Below are 19309 nucleotides of genomic sequence, written 5' to 3' on the forward strand. Positions count from 1 at the left end.
ACTGATACACTTGCACAAAACCATGTTCACAATGTAGACTGCAGGACAAAGGCCATTTATTTGTCATATAATGTTTGTGACAAAATCAAAAAGTACAAAATATTACTATATTTGTAATCCTTTACCGAATATAGTTATTATACAATTAGGAGGTACTTGTTCCTTGTGTTACATTAAACGACAAACAACAACAACATTAAACAACAGTGATTATTTATCTTGCAGATTTTTGTATTGGGGTGTAATTTGACACTCAAATTAAAGTATTCTGATTATATATTTTAATGTAATCTTATGGTGGCTGGAGCTGTGGCTAGACTGCACTTCAAGATGGCCTAATCTTTGACGATACATGCAGACAATTAATTCATATCTCTTAGATTTTCGGCCATCTGGCGGTGGGTGGAGGAGGGGCGGCGGGGGGGGGGGGGGGGGGCGGGGTTGCAGGACAGCAAGAATGTTTTCAGCGCAAGACTCTTTTTAATCAATCTGTCAGATTTGTTTTTGGACCTCCGAGATAACTAATCCCGATAATCATGTCAGAAAGATGACATCACTGGCATATGAGCATTTGACTCGGGGCTCTGACGTTATTTTAACATTGTTGGAAGGATCGGACGCAGCCCTTAGCGCCTCTGCTGGTGGAAAATATAAAGCGCAACCAGACAATTTGCAAGTTGCATTATTATTACTCAAGTTAATGACATAAAAACATTGTAATCCCATTGGTAATATACACAAAATAATTAATAAAACAAAAAATTCATAGGCAAACAAAAAGTGATTATAATTAATGCTGTTCAGACATAATATTTTTTGATATGTTAGATAAAACAATGAATTTTGAAACGTTTGTAAAAAAAAAAGAAGAAGATGTGTACACAATAAATATAAAAATGATGTGTAATGCCTTTGTGCGGAAAAAATATTGTCTCTGTCGTAATTTTAGGGAGCTTTTCATACGTGCGTGCGCAAAGAGTAATGTACAACAAAACCCACTAGAGGGAGGAATAGTTCAAGAAACCACCACAGACTTTGTCTTCATTGTGTCCTCCCACGTCTGCTAAAAAACGAAAGAAAACATGACAGTTAGGCATCTCTATGTGTCCAAAGCCCAGTCTCTGACCAATTTAAATTGATTTATTGTTTTATTATCACCAGAGAGCAGAGACCCACCCAGGGGCTCTGTCTGTGTTCTAAAAATGGACCATCTCTCTCCCCGTGCTATTTCACCTGCTGCACGGCAGATGCAGCAGAAGGTCTCCCTCTTGCAGTTACAGCTGTGAGGCGTAAGGCTAGATTACTTGCAGATGCATTGAGGGCTCCGTGCAGTGTGCAGGCCTAGAGAACAGACTCATATCTTACCACGGCTTGATGTCAAGGACGTGGGCTTTTACCCTCCCCGAGCTAAGCAAGGTATACAGATGAGGGAAGGATTCATAATCAGTACAACTGGATTTAAAAATTCCATTCTACAGAATTAAGAAGGTCCCCTTACAAATATGCTAATTTTACAAAAGATCAAAATCAATACAAGAAATTTTGTCTTTCACCAAAATATTTATTGATTCCTGTTGCTATGGTTGGTTTTAGCAGTGTCATAGTAACGGGGAAAACAGTTGATTATATTGAATGCTGATCTCTGCATCCCATCCAAAGCCAGACTAGTTTTAGTCATCCCAGGCATTAGAGCCAGGCACACCTCAAAGAGGAGACCATGTTAAAAAAACAATTTTTAAATTTCAGATATAATGATGTAAGTGTTAGTTGGAAACCGATTCAACATAACAAAATGTAAGAAAAATATTTGCTGCTACACCAATGGAGGCCGCTGAACACTCCACTGTTCTGACTGGGTGAACTCCCTTAAGCATGGTGCAATGCTGGGGCAAGACAGCTGAAATGGCAGACTTCTGCTTAAATTAACATGACATGTGCCGTACCTCTGACACTGTCTGCAGGGCAAGAGTGCACGTATTATTCCAGCCTTTAACCCTGACAGGGAATGGGCCACACAGGCCAGCAGTGTTGGTATACGGCAGTGATTGCTGATTCAGCCATATGCCATATTAAAAGGGGCTTTTGCCTGCTTGACGTTTCGGAAACTCTGTTTCTGCCAAAAATTCAGAGCAATTTGGTAACGAGTCAAACTTTTCTACAATTCTTCCATGGAAACAGTGTTGACACATGTATAAGCAGTAGGCTACTAATATTAGAACATAGAAGAGTGTAAAAGTTCCCCTTTAATAATCCTATTTGTCTAAATAGTTTAATACTATTTTGGTATAAGTTGAAAGGTAAACATTTGTGATTTTGTGTTGATCACGGGGAAACCGCACTTATGCCGATGTACTGATGGGCCTGTCGGACTACAAGAGGTTCGGAAATGTCATGCTATAGGCTACACCTCTACAATATATTGTTTGAATCCTGCCAGAAACCAGAGATCAGGCATGGTTTCCGAGTACAAGTCCCTACTAGATGCATTCTGGCCCCGATGTATTTTTTCAGTTCCTCCACAGGAGGCCCTAATGTGTAATGGAGCACTATTTGCCATTATTGATCTAACACTGTCAATGCTACAATGTGTTGTTTGCTGCCTGCGCATTAACTTTACTGGGATGAACTTTACTACACTTTAGGATGCACTGCAGATATATATTTTCTTTAATTTCTTTTTATATATGTTGGGGTTACCCAGTTTTTAGTTTTTTACTTGTTAATATTTACTTCAGCCTAGTATTTGACTCTGACAAACTCATTTCAGACTTTGAGTCGATACCCATCTGACCAAATATCAGCCCAGATAGCGATTTTGTGGAAATAAGAAAAAGGTTATGTGGAAAAAAAGAAGATTCAACAGGCGCAAAATAGGCAAAAATGAAAACAGCAATTATTTAGCATTCGAAGTTGTATACAATTATGGATTTATCTGTCTGCATATCACTGCACGGATATGCACTGTTAATAACCACATTGCAAAGTACTTCATTGATCTCGGCGTTCAATCTCATTATTTGTGATATACCCATCACTAAACCAACCGCGAAAGCTCATTAATTATACACTCAACATGCGTCTCTGTGAACCTTGAGTGTATGTCAACACCGTTACTAATCGTATCCTCCTCAATTAACTGTAGCCTACTTATTGAAGCCTACTGTGTAAACCTCTGGAGGGGAATTTGGAGAGAGAAAATAGAGGGAGAAAGCGAGAAAGCGAGAAAGCGAGAAAGCGAGAAAGCGAGAGAGCGAGAGAGAGAGAGAGAGAGAGAGAGAGAGAGAGAGAGAGAGAGAGAGAGAGAGAGAGAGAGAGAGAGAGAGAGAGAGAGAGAGAGAGAGAGAGAGGGTGGGGTGTATGCACCCACCCCCCTTCCTACCATCTCCCCCACCCCTATCTCTTTACAGGACTGCCAACCCGTCTAGAGTTATTCCAGGAATGCGTTGAACATGGCTGCCGCGATGAAAGCACAGAAAACGGGACTGTTGGAACTTCGAGTTACCGTGGACCGCTGGATCCGGGTGTTGGCCACGCTGAGCGACGATACTTTAACCATAAGCCCCGGGGAGGTGAACGAAGACTCGGTGAAACCCAACCAGACTCCCGTCGGTGCCGTGAACGGTGACCCCCCGAACCTCAGCTTGTCCCCAGTACCAGATACAATCACTAACGTGAAACGCACCGTGCGGGTCACCAAACAAGATGTTGGAGGACTTGGGATCAGTATCAAAGGTAAGCAACTCGAAAAAATACGAGCGAATTGAAAACACCGTTGTTAAATCAAGTTCGACGGCGTTTGCCGAGTTTGAATGAAGTTTGAGTTATCCGACGACGGCGAGACGGCGTCTCGGAGAGCAGTCAACTTTAAATAGTTGCTCACCAAAGTGCGACATAGCGCGCTCGTCTGTCTAATTTCCTGCAGTCAAAGCTGTTATTTGCGACCATATGCGGTAGCGTTGTTTATACTGGCACAAAAAGATTTGACAGCTGAGATTCTTTCTCAGTTATCTCACCGTGGAGCATTTTCAGTCCCAGGAAATGGCTGTAGGGTAAACTACCAACTAACCTCCAGAGAACCCAACGCCATGCTTCTTTATATTCTGTTGATTTATATTCTGCTCGTCAAACTATTATCTATTGCAATTATATATAAATGAATATATTATACTTTTATAAAAATATAGGCCCCTAAATATATCTGTGTGTTTGTGTCCCCAATCCATGTTCATATTACAAAAATGGATATGCTTTAAAATAACGTTAGATATAGCACAAATACAGCTGCAGCAGTAAAACAAAAACTGTTCAGAAAGTAGGCCACATAGTTCTATTGTAATATGTGAGGAACCCCTCCACTGTCATTGCTATTGTTTAGGAAGACACTTGGGACCGGATATGTGTAGTGGCCTATCTTCCATACCTGTGCGCTCTGCAGTGTAGTGGGTTTAGGGGCTGATGAAAGGGCTTTCTTTCACCTGTAACAACAGGTAGCTATCTCAGAGATGATCTCACACGGAAGCCTGCAAGGGAAGAATAACAAACTCCTTCTTCACACATGGCGTGCACAAAGCCGCCTGCCCCGCAGCTATGTGTAAAGGCATTAAATATGCATGTGCTTTTCTTTGCCCTTCGGTTATAGTATTCTGAATTCATTATTTGAGGCAAGCTGTAGATGTGTATTCTCTAAATCTGTCTGAGCACATATGACGAGTTTCTTCAAATTGCTTTATATTGCATATGGGTGTAACCTTACTGTGTAATAACAAGGTAGACACATAGGCCTATAGTTTGTATAGTTCCTGTTTGTTGTGGTTGTGATGGATATAATCAACACAGAGGACGGCTGTTGGGGTGAGCATTTGCACCATCTTTCCAGCTGCTTTATGTTGATGTTCTGCATATACAATAGTGTGTGGTGTGCGTGCGTGAGTGTATGTTTGTGTGTGTGTGTGTGTGTGTCTCCCGTCACCCCCCCTCTGTGGATGCATTGTTTGTGTGCCATGTGAGATTGGGAGGACACCTCACATTCAGGCATCCTTAAGTGTCTGTCTAAAAAGCTTCCCCACCTTGAAAGGTCTGTAGTCTATCTGTGTATTGACTAGTTGTCACCTCTTTCTTGGCCCACTGCCAGGGGAAGGCGGCCGGGTTGACGGGCAACTCTGGCCTCGTGCCGCAGCAATGATGCAAAGTTGCCTCATTGTGGTGACGGTTGGCGGCGGACATGCTAATTTTAGCCGCCGTACCTCCTGAACAACACAGGAAGACGCTTAATGACACAATCGCGCCGTCCAGCTCTGTGCAAATTAGAGGCTTTTGTAAAAAAAGAATAGAGAATAGAAGATCATTATTTCTTTGAAGTGAAAGCGTCACCACCGCCGGTTGTTCAAAGGCACTGAGCAAGAGCCGGACTGGGAGCAACAGGAGGGGTTGAAGGAGTGAGGCAGACACACAGAGGAAGAACAAGCTGATTCATACAAAGGGACTTGAATAGCAAGCCAGAAAGTTGAAAATCAAGAAAGAAAGGAAGGGAAGACGGAACGGAGGAAGGACGGAAAGAGAGAAACAAAGAGAGAAAGGGAAAGAAAGAAAGGGGGAAGGAATGAGTGAGTGAGGGGAGAACATCACCCAGAGTGTGAAGCGGGTGTCGGGGGGGGGGGGGGGGGGGGGGGGGGCTCTTGGTGGGCTAGCTGACCCACCACAATGTGAACAGCTGAGAGTAGCAGTCCACAGCAGGCAGTTGTCATTGGCCAAGGATGAAAGCTATGTGGCTGCCAGTCCTGCTCTCCACTGGGTTTAATTTTAGGGAGCCCACCCCTGCTTGGGAAAACACATGCACGCCACGTCGCCACACACACACACACACACACACACACACACACACACACACACACTGGAACAAACACACACACAGACTGGAACACACCAGACACACACTGGAACACACCAGACACACATTGGAACACACACAGACAACACACACACAAACACACACAGACAGGAACACACACACTGGAACCCACAGGCGCACGCGCACACACACATAAGACATGGAGGCATCTGACCTTCACTCTAGCGTCTAAATTTAAGGAGTAGACTTGGAAGCTGGGTGTGAAGGCTCCTGCAGACATGTCATGCTTGACCTGGGAGCACATTTCAGACTATTCATTATCTAACTATTACACAGGTGTCCATTAGAAATGAACATTCTCTGTGCACATTTAAACATGATGTCTGCAAAGTTGACTGACACTTGCTAGCATGCACTTGTTGCACATTATTTATTCTCAATAGAGTATGATTGGGGGTCACCGATGGCAACCATGGCAGTTATGCAGCCTTATTTGCAGCTGTCAGTTGATGCAATTAAAAGTCTGATTGATACAGTGTGGTATATGTTCAGACAATTAACTATAGGCTATACTTTATATCTATATCTATCTATATATATACGTATAATAATATGTACAATATATAAGAAAAGGTCTTATTGTAATACTTGTGATATTTCGGAGTACTTTGTCAAAGTATTCCATAGCCACCAGCGTCTGGGCTCTCTGGCTAGTGCAAGTTGCTAAACATGCAAATTCCTCCACATAAAGACGTGTCACAACAAACACTCAATTTTCACACGTAATTGCCTAATTAATTGCATCACACACCAAGTGCGCCCATCACTCACACTTTCACCTGTCAGGTCGGGCCGTCTGACCCCCCCACATACCGCCCCCCCCTCTTGCTACCTCTGAGTGGCATTCTGCAGCCCTACTGTACAGCTCTCTGTTGGACATCTAAAGTTGGCGCGAGGGAGGGAGTCAGGGATTGATGGAGGCAGGACGGGGAGAGAGGAAGGAAGAGGATGGAAGGAAGGAGGGATGTGGGAGCAGAGCGGAGATCTGGAAGAGTTTACAGGATTGGATGGAGCGAGGGAGAGAGAGAGAGAGAGAGAGAGAGAGGAGAGAAGAGAGAGAGAGAGAGGAGAGGGAGAGGGAGAGGGAGAGAGAGGAGAGGGAGAGGGAGAGAGTTGGAGTTGGATCGAAGTGGGTAAAAATGCACACAGATGTTAGGGGCTGTTTACACCATTCTTGATTTTATTTTGTATTTAAGGAGGGAACTTAAAACTTTCAGGTGGGAATTGGGTTTAAAAAAGGTTATTGTGTTCTTGTAAGTAATACACTCATGTCGCTTAACGATCAGTTATTGACCTGTACAATGAACTCGTATATAGCCTTGCATCCTTAAAGCCTTGCATCCTTAAAGCAAAGGCCATTGTCCTATTCAATTCAATTGCATCGCGGATTCAAATTAAGCATACCGCCATCCCTTTCGTGTTTAAGCGGTGTTGTGTCATGCTGACACCTGTGTCAGGCCTGCCTCAATTTGTCACCACTTTCACCATTAACCAGGGTGCTTTTGTTCCCAACGTATGCATGCATGTATTCATTCCCTTTAAAATAGCTTCTTGGTGGGCCCTATAGGACGATGTGACGTCCCTTTTCCAGTAAAAGGGAGGTGTGATTGGTGTGTTGACAGAACGGGATGTGCTGGGAGAGCACTTTAGTAGAAGTCGTTCAGAAGACAGGAGACTTTCACCTGTCAGTATTCTCTTTCTCCCCCTGTTTCAGTGTTTTATTGTTAATCCTCAGTGGCCATTTAGCGAGGTGTTTAAGTGCCATGGTTGAAATCCCAAAGATCTAGTGTGAGCTAGCACTACAATATCGTACTGTAAAGCAGTGTGCGTAGCTTTTAGAAACTATCAGTATATCAGTACAGCTTTGTCCTTATCCATGTGTCAATTGAATATAACAATATGTGAGCATAAATTGAATCCATTTGATAAAATAATAAAATATTTTTGCACAAAAAAATCAACACGAATTAGAGAGGAGCATTAAAATAGTAAAATGCCTTCAGACTCAGGCTGTGAAAATGTTTGTATAGCCTATGTTTGTTAAGCGTTGCTCAGTCTTATATTACTAATGATTCCATTGTTATTTAAAGAAGCACATAAAAGAGCTTCTTAAACGTAAAGAACGCAGCGCTCCCTGGCTCGTCTGGCCTAGGACGCAGCTGACCAGACGCCATGCATAGCGATTGACAACGCGTTGCTGTTTATGGGAGTTGCAACGTTGTTGATGGAAGTGCTTAAAACCAGGAACGATTCTGGTCCGTCTGTATGGTCTGTCAAGTTTCAGTAAAGGTCGAACGTCAAATCACATGGCCCAACACTCGCCACATTCATTTACATAACGTTAACTAAAGTGCAAACTGTTGGTTCCGCCTCTTTAATGGGCCGCAAGCCGTCACAGGCACTCGAGACTTCCCACAATCCTTTACCCCATGCGATAATGCATGGGGCAAATCCATTTCCTTAATTTTTCACAAATACATCTTGCAGTACTGGACGTCGGAGCTTGTCGATACTACAGTCTTTAATAATTTAGCCTGAGGCCTGATTAATACCGGCTTACGGTACCCATCACTATCTGCCCCTGTAGGAGCTGATTCCGATTTTAGACCACTCCCGGCTCATTTATGAACAGCCTCTTCCCAGATCCCTATGGGGAATCCATCTGACCGGTCAATCAACCGTGCGTGATATGCACCACTAGGAGGGAGCAGAGAATGAGGGGGGGTTTTTGGGGTGGTTTATCTCAAAACCCTACCTCTCTTTTTTGCTCTCTCTCTTAAGTACTCTTGAATCGTACCGTCAGCAGCTTTTAAGGCGGGTCCTCTATCTGGATGGAAATGTGGAGGAGGGGTGTCATATTTTTATAGGACCAATATTTCACAGGGAAATCGATAGTTGGGAAATCCACCCCTCAACATCTATGCCTGTTGTAACTAACTTTAACAGCAAAAAGCATGCCCATGTCAGTATAGTATTACTGCACTTTTAATCAAAGTTATTGAGTTATAATGTATTTGGCTGGGTGACACCTGCTTGTTTACCTCATTCTCATTCCTCGTTTGTTTTCATTCTTCATGTGGGAAAAGAGCAAATAGCCGGTCTGAAAGGAATGTGATCGGTCTATATTCCCTGATGGATGAAGCTCTGAATCCTGTTTGTCCTTAGGGTGAAATGGCTTGCATGTACATTTCTTTTTTTTTTTCTTTTTCAAATATCAAACAGGGAATTCTGTAAAATCGGTTAAGAACAGACCCATATTACTGGTACTCATACAACCATACTGGGTGTATGAGGTATGATGACATGGAGCTCTGATCCACCCTGACGACCTTACAGACTAGAGGAGGACCCAATGTGCCCAGGGGCCTCCTTGATCAAGTCAGTAGCAAGGATGTAACCAAACACACGTATCCGTGTGGTCAGTTTCCATGATGCATTGCTTTCCTTACCCTGACATTAACTACACCAAACCCTTAAGCTAAACGTACCCTTATACCTAGCTTTGTACCCATAAAGGCCACTATTTCAAACTCTAAACTCAGCATCCTAAATCTTATAGTGTACTTAATTATTCCAAATGCATCAAGGGAAATGACCAGCAGAAATGTTCTCATACGCGTCCCTTCACAAGCAGTGGGGGAGGAGTGGGAGCCACCTCTGGCTCGGCGCATCTTAACCTGATGGGGGGGCTAGATGATTAAAATGCAGTGGAAATAGTATTTCAGTCCAAGATTTTCATTTTCTAACCCTTTTATTTCGCTCTGGTCTCTGAAGGAGAATACATGAATTAAAGCAAAAAAGGTATAAAAAAGGAGGTGGCAACCTCTGGAAAATGTATTCAAAATGAATGTGATTGAAACCCCTTTTGGACGATTCCTCAGTGGCCTGAGGGCAGAGTCCAACTGGCAGTAGACATTATTGACAATATATATCTGCTGAAGAGTGGTGGAAGCAGAAGCTGCAAGAATCTCTGTGGGGGTAAGACAGGAGCAGCAGTCTGCCTCCATCCTAATCTGCACTATGAGCAGGTTAGACATGATACAGGTAGATCTAACAAATGTGGAGGATTACGTTATTACTCTCAAGTCCACTTCTACTTTAAATGACACAGTTCCTCATAACGGCCAAATGGGGAGAAAGAGATCAGTTAACTTAAATTTAAACTTAACCATAAACCTAAACAAAATGTTACATCAAAGTTTATTAAGTATTGTGAAGAAGGCGGTTGTAATCACATCCATATTAAATTCGGCATCTGAGCAGAGTGTGCTCAGAGGCTGGTTGTTAGTCGGCCCATTTCAATTGTCTCTCCATAACTACCATCACAGCATCGAATCAATGTCTTTTCACCTCTGCTGGGTCCCACCGACCCGCCCGGCCAACAGTAGAAGGCTGTGCTTGAACACAAAGAGTCCCGGTGTGGAGCTGCATTGTTGGTAGCAATACGAAACTTTGGTTGCTGGCCAAACTGTTTTGCGGGTGATCGGTGTTATTGGTTTTCCTTGCTCAGTCCTCAGTGAAATATTTTAAATGAGTTGTGATTTTTTGCGATTGTTTTGAAAATCACAGGATATTGATTGATATGATTATAACCTCAATTCCACATGTATCCAAGCTTCGGAGAGTTCTGATTAAGAGAATGGGGACAACATTACAAACAAATGTCTGATTATGTCACAATATGCTCACTCATGTTTCAAATACGATTTCTGCCTCAGGACATCCTTTGTCAGCATACATTTAAGGACATATACCAATCTTATCCTTAAAATACATTTGTTTACTCAATGCGTTGGGGGGGGGGGCTTGGAAATGTGCTTGAAGACCAACCAACCAACATTCATTGCTTATTCACCTTGAAACGCATATTGTCAACCTTGCAGGGGCAAAGAGAACAAGATGCCAATCCTCATCTCAAAGATCTTCAAGGGTCTGGCGGCCGACCAGACGGAGGCCCTGTATGTCGGCGACGCCATCCTGTCCGTCAACGGCTATGACCTGAGGGAGGCCACGCACGACGAGGCCGTGCAGGCCCTGAAGAAAACTGGCAAGGAGGTCATCCTCGAAGGTAAGACCCCCCCCCCCAATGGTCACGAGTGGTACTGCACAGGGATGTCTGTGCACCAGCCGGATGCCATGGCTACAAGGGGTACTGTGGTACAGTGATGGGATTTGTTCTATAAACTGTGGACCAACCGGATACGAGGGCGAATAACTAATTGTCAGAGATGTCCTTTACACGTCTATATATACAAACATAATTGTAGAGTTATTATTGACTTCTACGTCGTACCGTGACTCGGATTTGTATTGTTTGTGCTGGCGTGCCATTGGAAGAAGGTCCCAGGGTGATGTTCACACTTGAAGTGATAATTAAGCACTTGAAAGCACTTGGGAAATGTAAAATCCAAAGTGGGACGAATAATCCCGTCTCGACCAACACGAGAGACACACAAGTATGCAAGTAGCTCCAGAGCTACTTGCATAGAGGTGGCTAGACAGAAAGACAGAGAGAAGCATATTCAGGATAAATACTACTGCTGCTGTGTACTGCTAAATTCACTCAGAAAACTGAAGCACATATTTAGATAAGGGTCTCTTCCTTATCCTTTTGGGTCCAATATGATGAGCTGTAGCATTTTGGTCAGATCTTTGATCTCTAAACTACCTTGAATCATGCAAATGAGTTGATTTCAAACAGCAAGCATAAACCATGCTTTTTTTTCACACACACACACACACACACACACACACACACACACACACACACACACACACACACACACACACACACACATGCATGCATTGAACATGCTAATGATTCCTTTCCGGGCATCCAACACGTCTGACGTGAACATCTCTCTCCGTTCTGTGTCGGAACAGAGAGACGTGGGAGAGAGACCTCACAGAGAGGGAGGTCTGAACACTGTCTCACGCCTCAAGTTCCCTCTCAAACGGTTACATTCACCCACTGCGATCTAATATCTCACCCTTCAGATCTCTCTTATTCACCGCCCTTTTTCTTGTTCTCTTTTCTTCTCCCTGGTATTAGCTTTAGAGTAATGTAACATTTATTAGTGTGTCTTTGTGCGTTTGTGCATGTGTGTGTGTGTATGAATGATGAAGGTGTGTGGCTTTTAGTAAATTTTACTTGGCAGCCTACACAGATTAAAGATGAAGATTGCTTGCCAACGGATTGCATCATAGCCATTTGCACAACTTCACAAAGAATGGAAGATTACTTCTTCTTTTTGTGGGAATTATTAAAGTAGGCTCCACAAAAGCACAAATTATTCAGTTTTTACACAATTCGCTCAATCTTTCTATTTATGATCTGTGTGTTCAGTCTCTAACGGACAGACCAAAGTTCCATCCTATGTTCACACACACACACACACACACACACACACACACACCACACACACACACACACACACACACACACACACACACACACACACACACGCACAACAACACACCCAAATGCACTCAAACACACAATGACACACACAAACACAAGAACACACAAAATGTGGATCTGGGTTCTGTGGATGTCTATCTAAGGTCACTCCTACCCGATGGGACCCTTTGGTCTGCATGTTCACATATTCTATAAGGCATGAAAGCTGCTGGTTCCTCAATTAAAACCCTTTGCGGAAAACGCAGAATGCTTTTCTTACCACATGGTTGTGATGAAACCATGGTTACAAGGGTGGGTGCTTTGGGGGGTGCTTGGGTAATGCCGGCCTGGTGCTGCAGATGCAATGTGTGCTGTACAGTCAGAGGAAATCACTGCACCATCCCCACACTCCAGACGCACAATGTTTGATATCAAGACAGCTCCACTGGCGGTGTGCAGTGATCCACCGTCTCTGAAACCGTTTCACGGCTTCATTCTCGCACCCTCAACTCACCAAAACTCCAACATCAACCCGCTCCCTCCACCATGACCTCAGGGAGTGCAGTCTTCCTTAAGAGACGTGCATGCCCGTGCACTCACACCCATGCGTGTGTGCGCGGGGAGTGTCTGCTCTTGTTTGATTGAGTCAGTCTGGGTGAGGCGCCACAGAGTTACATAGATGCATCTTTGTACTTTCTTCATCATTAAGGATTGGCAACTCAAACAACATAGGCTGCAAGTACCGGCACGTGTAACTTTGAGTGCTGAGGATTATGTTTCCATGTTCATTTGTACAAATGAATGATCTTGTAATTGATCAGACGCATTCCTGACATGCGAACATACACACATAGATACCACCAAGATGTTACCTCCAGAGTCCTTCAGTGTATGGTTTTTAATGATATTTTGGCCAATTAAAAAATGTCCACGTGTGAAGAATGAAGACGTCAGGATGCAATGATCAACCAAAGATCTATTTATAAACAGCGGGCTGACACAAGATGTGCGGTCGCTACAGCAGTTGTCACAGCACCGGAACCATCTTGTTGTCTCACACAGAGCTCAGCAAAGTCTAAATAATGATCCAAAGTGCTTCCGCTGGATAAAACTTACTGTTCACATCAAACCTCATCGAGAGGAACCAAAAACCAGTGTATATGCACCACATCCTTCCCACGCATGCCCTGGACATCAGCAGTGAGCGTTGGGGTTCATGCGACATGGCTGTGACCTCAGGTATGTCTCCCAGCTCTCTCTGCATTTCCCCTCCATGGGCGGGGTGGGGGGGGGTTCACTCAGCCGGCCGCACTATGAATACACCTCGTCCTGGTCCCGTCTGTGTTCCTCTGCACACCCTACTCTATCAACATGGAGATGGAATAATCAATGTGTGCGAGATGAAGAGACACTGTAAACACCTAATGGGGTCAGATAAATATAACAGGGAAGATGAAACCGTAAAGCCACAGCCACCCTCATTTCCGGCCACTGACATTTACAATGTGTGTGTGCGTCTGTTTGTGTGTCTGTGTGTGTGATTGTGCTTTTGAAAAAATGTGTGCTTCTGCCCAAGTGCATACTTGTGTGTGTGTCTCTCTCTCTCTCTCTCTCTCTCTCTCTCTCTCTCTCTCTCTCTCTCTCTCTCTCTCTCTCTCTCTCTCTCTCTCTCTCTCTCTCTCTCTTTATATTTATGGGTGAATATGTTTGTGTTTGTGTGCGTGGACAAAAATGTGTATGTATTTGTGTGTGTGTTTGTAAATGTATCTGTGCATGTAGTCATGTGCGCACATGACTGTGTCTATGTTTGTTTGTGTGTGTGGACGAGTCAATGTGTGTTTTTCGTGCACGTAAGGTGGGTGTGTAGTCAAGAGAAAGACAGTGGGGACTTGTTGGTTATTATTTTCCAAAGAAATGCCACACCCAGTGAGGTCATGAGAGAGTTGTAATTGTGATATACAGTGTGTCTCAGTCTGTGCACAGTAACCAATACCCTCAGAGTCTGTAAATACTATTATTTGGATACCACCATAGTAGTGATGCAAGGTTAAGGTATTTTCTCACCCTAATCCGTAGTCCGAGAAGGGAAATTTATGAAAATTACACCGGTATTTGCTTCTCAACCCGCTATTATAAAATGTTGTCCCCCAATCTCCTGCTGGCAAATCACATACATGCTAAACTTGAGCGCAGCCTATTATATGTAAATGCTTTCTGATTAATAAGCCCAAAAATGTAATGCATAATATCGTATATGAGTACAAAGTATGGTGATCCACCAATTTCTAAACTACAAAACTCATAAATTGCATTTCTCTCTCTCTCTGTCTCTCTGTCTCTCTCTCTCTCTCTCTCTCTCTCTCTCTCTCTCTCTCTCTCTCTCTCTCTCTCTCTCTCTCTCTCTCTCTCTCTCTCTCTCTCTCTCTCTCTCTCTCTCTCTCTCTCTCTCTCTGTCTCACACACACATAAATGTCTCACACACGCATAAACGTCTCTCTCTCACACAAACATAAATGTCTCCAGGGACGGGAACATGTCTTGTGTGACCTTTGAACTAGCCAAGTGTGCTTTCTTGGGTCCCATTTGGAATTCTACCCCGGAGTGAAACACCATTCATCACTGCCACCAGTTAGCCAGCCAGTCAAGCAGACCGGACCCGTTCCATTACTGCAGAGGGTAACACTGCAACCAGGGGACCAGTTGGCTGGCTGAATGGTTGAACCGTTCCCTGGACAACCACCAGTCTGATGGTCATGCATACACACACACACACACACACACACACACACACACACACACACACACACACACACACACACACACACACACACACACACACACACACACACACACACACACATGCGCATAAATATTCATCACACACAAACACAAACTTGCACAGCAGGCCTGCGCAAACACACACATGGTGCTCAGGATGGGATGTAAGCATACAGGGATGACATTAGAAAGACGTGCACGTGATTGGTCATAAGTGCATGCATGGGTGCATGTGGCAGTAGCTTGGCGAATTGTACTTTTCAAAATGCTAGTCAATTCAATACTGCTGCCATGGGTGTATATATCGGGCTGTTAGTCCATGGGAAGGGAGTGTGAAAGAGAGAAAAAAAGTTTTTTTTTGCAAGTATTTGCCTGTCTTTCTCTGTGAGTGAGTGCATGTGTCTGTTACTTTCGCTGTTGGATTAATAATGCTGGTACACTGTGTGCTGTTTGGCATGGAGGCCAACGAAGGAAGGGGTTTCTGTGCCTCTGTGATGGACGTTAACCAGACCTTCTCCACCCTTGAAAGATGGTGTTAAGTTATTATGCATGATCCCCTCTCCTTGACCTCTCTTCAGATTCCACAGAACATAAAACCTAAGACAAACTGTTTTGTTACTTAGCATTTTAGTCTCATCATCGGTGTTATGCGATGACTAGCTCACATGCTATTGTGTTAGCGAAAACGTTAGCTTCCAAACCGTTCAGTTTGTGTCAGTGTGTATGAAACCAAGCATTCAGAGCCCTATAAGGGCATATATAAGGGTATTTATTTTGATTAGGAGGGCAGGGAACCCATGGTGGCTGGGTCCATCTCTGTATAACGAGGCTTATTATCAGGCTGAATGTCAGCCTGAATCCAATGATAATTTCACTACTTTATGTAGGGGTCATAATAGGAATATGTACATATACGTTTGTGTGTGTGTGTGTGTGTGTGTGTGTGTGTGTGTGTGTGTGTGTGTGTGTGTGTGTGTGTGTGTGTGTGTGTGTGTGTGTGTGTGTGTTTCTGTGTGTGTGTGTGTGTGTGTGTGTGTGTGTGTGTGTGTGTGTGTGTGTGTGTGTGTGTGTGTGTGTGTGTGTGTGTGTGTGTGTGTGTGCGTGTGCTTGCATCAGTGTGTGACTGAAAGAGATACTTTGAAAGAGCAAGACAGGGAGGGCTGGGTGCTGGGAGCATTAAAGTGTTCCAGTGCCCTCAGCCAAGAACCCAAAGCATCTAATGAGCCAGTCTATCACTATTCTCCTTCTCTCTCTCCCTCTGTCTCTCTGTGTGTCTCTCTCTCTCGGACTCTCGCTCTCTCTGTGCCCTGGCTCTGTCCTTTTCATTAGGGTCGCTTTGGCCCCTGCCCCATGAACAGACACATGAGATTAGGCAGGGCTTAACCGCGGAGCCGTGTGGGTTGTAGACATTCCCTTGTCTAGAAATAAAGGGTTCTTTGAGCGAGTGGTGATTGTACATTGTGTGCTTTGCGTTGCGACATTATGGCATGCTAGCCAGAGTGCCTCCTCTGAGTTTTTCCGTTACCAATAATTGGACTGTTATGCAAGGAGCCAACAGGGGATTTATTGACGTGTGCAAAGTCTAAAAGTGTGTGCGAGACCACTTAAAACCTAAAAAAAAAATACATATGTTTTATATATCTACTTACATACTATAGATAACTTAAGGAACTTCCATTGAGTCAAATGAGGGTAACTTTCCTGGTAGCTTGCACTCCCATAACTCCCTGGAATATCAAGTTCTGTGTCCAAATACGAATACTTTTCAAGTACCAGCAGCATTGCGTGTGTCGGGAATGTTTAGGGTGATATGAGGTTTGATCTGCACTTAATCTGAGCAGTGAAATGATTTGTCAGCACCCCAAATGAGGTAACCCCCACAGCTAGCACCAACTCTCCTTGTCTGTCTTTGCCTCTCTCCTGCTTTCTCTCTTCTCTCTCTCTCTTTTTAATTTTTTTCTGGGTCAGATAGATTTAGACTGAGGTATTCGCCATAGGGTATTAGCTCGATGCAGAACTTTAAAGCATGTGGAAAAGTTTCAGCATTAAAACATATCATGTCTGTTTGACCATTTGCATCATCTTAGGGCTCTCAAGTTGCTTTTGATTGAATGCACTTTAAGATACAAATACAGCAAGACTACCCTGTTAAACATCCATGACATCCGATCCAATGTCTTCACACCTGTTTGAAAACATTCTTCGGCTTGAATCAATGGCATAATGGAGACTAACATCTTACTCCATTTAAAAGTATTGATCACTGTCGATGAGTGGATGAGGGACTCAAATTGCTTTTCATTCTGGACTATTCATTAAAGTCTTCAAAGTCAGGGAACCAGTAATTCAATATCCTTCTTGATGGATAGCTCGGGAGGTTGTAGTGAAGTTCAACAATGTCAACAACACAGTGAATTGCTCGTCATGCCAATAACCGTTAAAATGTATTCAGGGGCGAAATGAGGTTCACTTTACCGGAGGCGGGCAATATTCAAATGATCAGCCAATCGGATGGCTGCCTCGTGATTCACACCATGCTAAGAATCTCTCTTATAAATGAAACATTCCACCACATTTCACATCCTGATGTCATTGAGGCTACAGCTAACCAGATGGCGGTCAGACTTGTCCTTGAGGTCTAATGGTTCACTTGTGATTTGTATAAAGAAAAAATGTCATCGTTTAAAAGTTTTCTGTTGATGCTATTTAATATTGTCGTCGCTTTTCTTATTGATGATCTGTCTTTGCCCAAAGCCACAAGCGCACACATGCATGCGCACAGAAACACACGCACACACAGATCCTCCTCCCCCGCTGTATTTGATTACTAAGTTATCGAGTCCCTGCCCATCTTGGAGTCCCCTTATTTTCTGGCTCTGACTCCCCCCCCCCCTCCCCCATTTAGGGCCTGCAGCTATATGGCCCGGCGGCTATGTAGCCTAGCGGCTGCGCTGCGGTGAGGGGGTGATTAAGAGCCCAGCAGGGTGCCAGCCGGCTTGCTTTTTCTCCCGGCACCATCACACCACATCTTCTCAGTGCCATGAGCAGCGCGTTGCTGCTGTGTAACGGGCTCAAGAGGTTCCACTAATCCATCTGCTCGTCTGCCAGCCCTGCTCGCTGGCATCCTCCGCAACCGCTCTCTGAATGAAATTTGCTCTGTGTGTGTGTGTGTTTGTGTGTGTGTGTGTGTGTGTGTGTGTGTGTGTGTGTGTGTGTGTGTGTGTGTGTGTGTGTGTGTGTGTGTGTGTGTGTGTGTGTGTGTGTGTGTGTGTCGTCACCCCCCCTCTGAGGGCCCCCATGATGAGAGTGGTTACATATGTATTAATATTGCACTGGGGAAGTGGGTCTGATATGTCAGGCTTATTCTTCTACGCTCAGCTGCAGTCTTTCATCGCTAATACATATATATTTATATCTATCACTTTACTTTCATTATTAATTTATTTTACATATTTTCTCACACTGACTGTACTTTATGTAATTGCTGGATAATTAAATTACATTGTTCTGTGGGGAATAGTCCTGCTGAGACAAAACCACAGTGAACGCAGCCTGGGCAGAGCAGTTGAAAGGCAAACAGTAGGAGTATAGGTCTCTTTAGCATTCCTCTTCTTCAATTGTTCTGGATATGACTTGCCTGTCACATTTAATTGCCTGTGTGTGTGTGTGTGTGTGTGTGTGTGTGTGTGTGTGTGTGTGTGTGTGTGTGTGTGTGTGTGTGTGTGTGTGTGTGTGTGTGTGTGTGTGTGTGTGTGTGTGTGTGTGTGTGGTTGACTGTGTTAATGTGTGTGTGTGGGTGTTTGTTTCGGTGTGTGTGTGTGTGTGTGTGTGTGTGTGTGTGTGTGTGTGTGTGTGTGTGTGTGTGTGTGTGTGTGTGTGTGTGTGTGTGTGTGTGCATGCAACAGGCGTGTGTGTGTGTGTGTGTGTGCGTGTCCGTGTGCATGTCTTTATTCTGGCATGGTCTACAAAACACAGAAGACACCGGCTTTGCAGCAGCGATGACAGCAACTATGCGGGACAAAAGTATGAAATGAATAAACCCTGCCTTCACCTTAAGTCAACTGTTTAGTCTAAGTGTGTTCATGTTGAAATGTGTCATCCTCGAATATAATAGGGCATGGTGGTGGAGTGGGCTACGCTCCGTTTTGGGTGGAGTAGTGAAATGAGTTACATCATGATAACTATGTCGGCCTCATGGCTTTACCCCACCGCCCGCTTTATTA

The 19309-nt window shown here is 44.0% G+C and overlaps 1 protein-coding gene across 2 annotated transcripts in view; it reads left to right on the forward strand.

The window, feature by feature from the left end:
• Window positions 1-3336: 3336 nt before the first annotated feature.
• snta1 (syntrophin, alpha 1) overlaps window positions 3337-19309 on the forward strand; it is a 32030-nt gene continuing 16057 nt past the window's right edge. For both annotated transcript variants that reach the window (XM_030374412.1, XM_030374413.1), the window contains exons 1-2: window positions 3337-3732; window positions 10791-10976. In XM_030374412.1, coding sequence (XP_030230272.1) covers window positions 3450-3732; window positions 10791-10976 — 469 coding nt within the window. In that variant the 5' untranslated portion in view covers window positions 3337-3449. The remainder of the gene's footprint in view (window positions 3733-10790; window positions 10977-19309) is intronic.

This window comes from Gadus morhua, chromosome 13 (assembly GCF_902167405.1).
Source record: "Gadus morhua chromosome 13, gadMor3.0, whole genome shotgun sequence".
NCBI lineage: Eukaryota > Metazoa > Chordata > Actinopteri > Gadiformes > Gadidae > Gadus > Gadus morhua.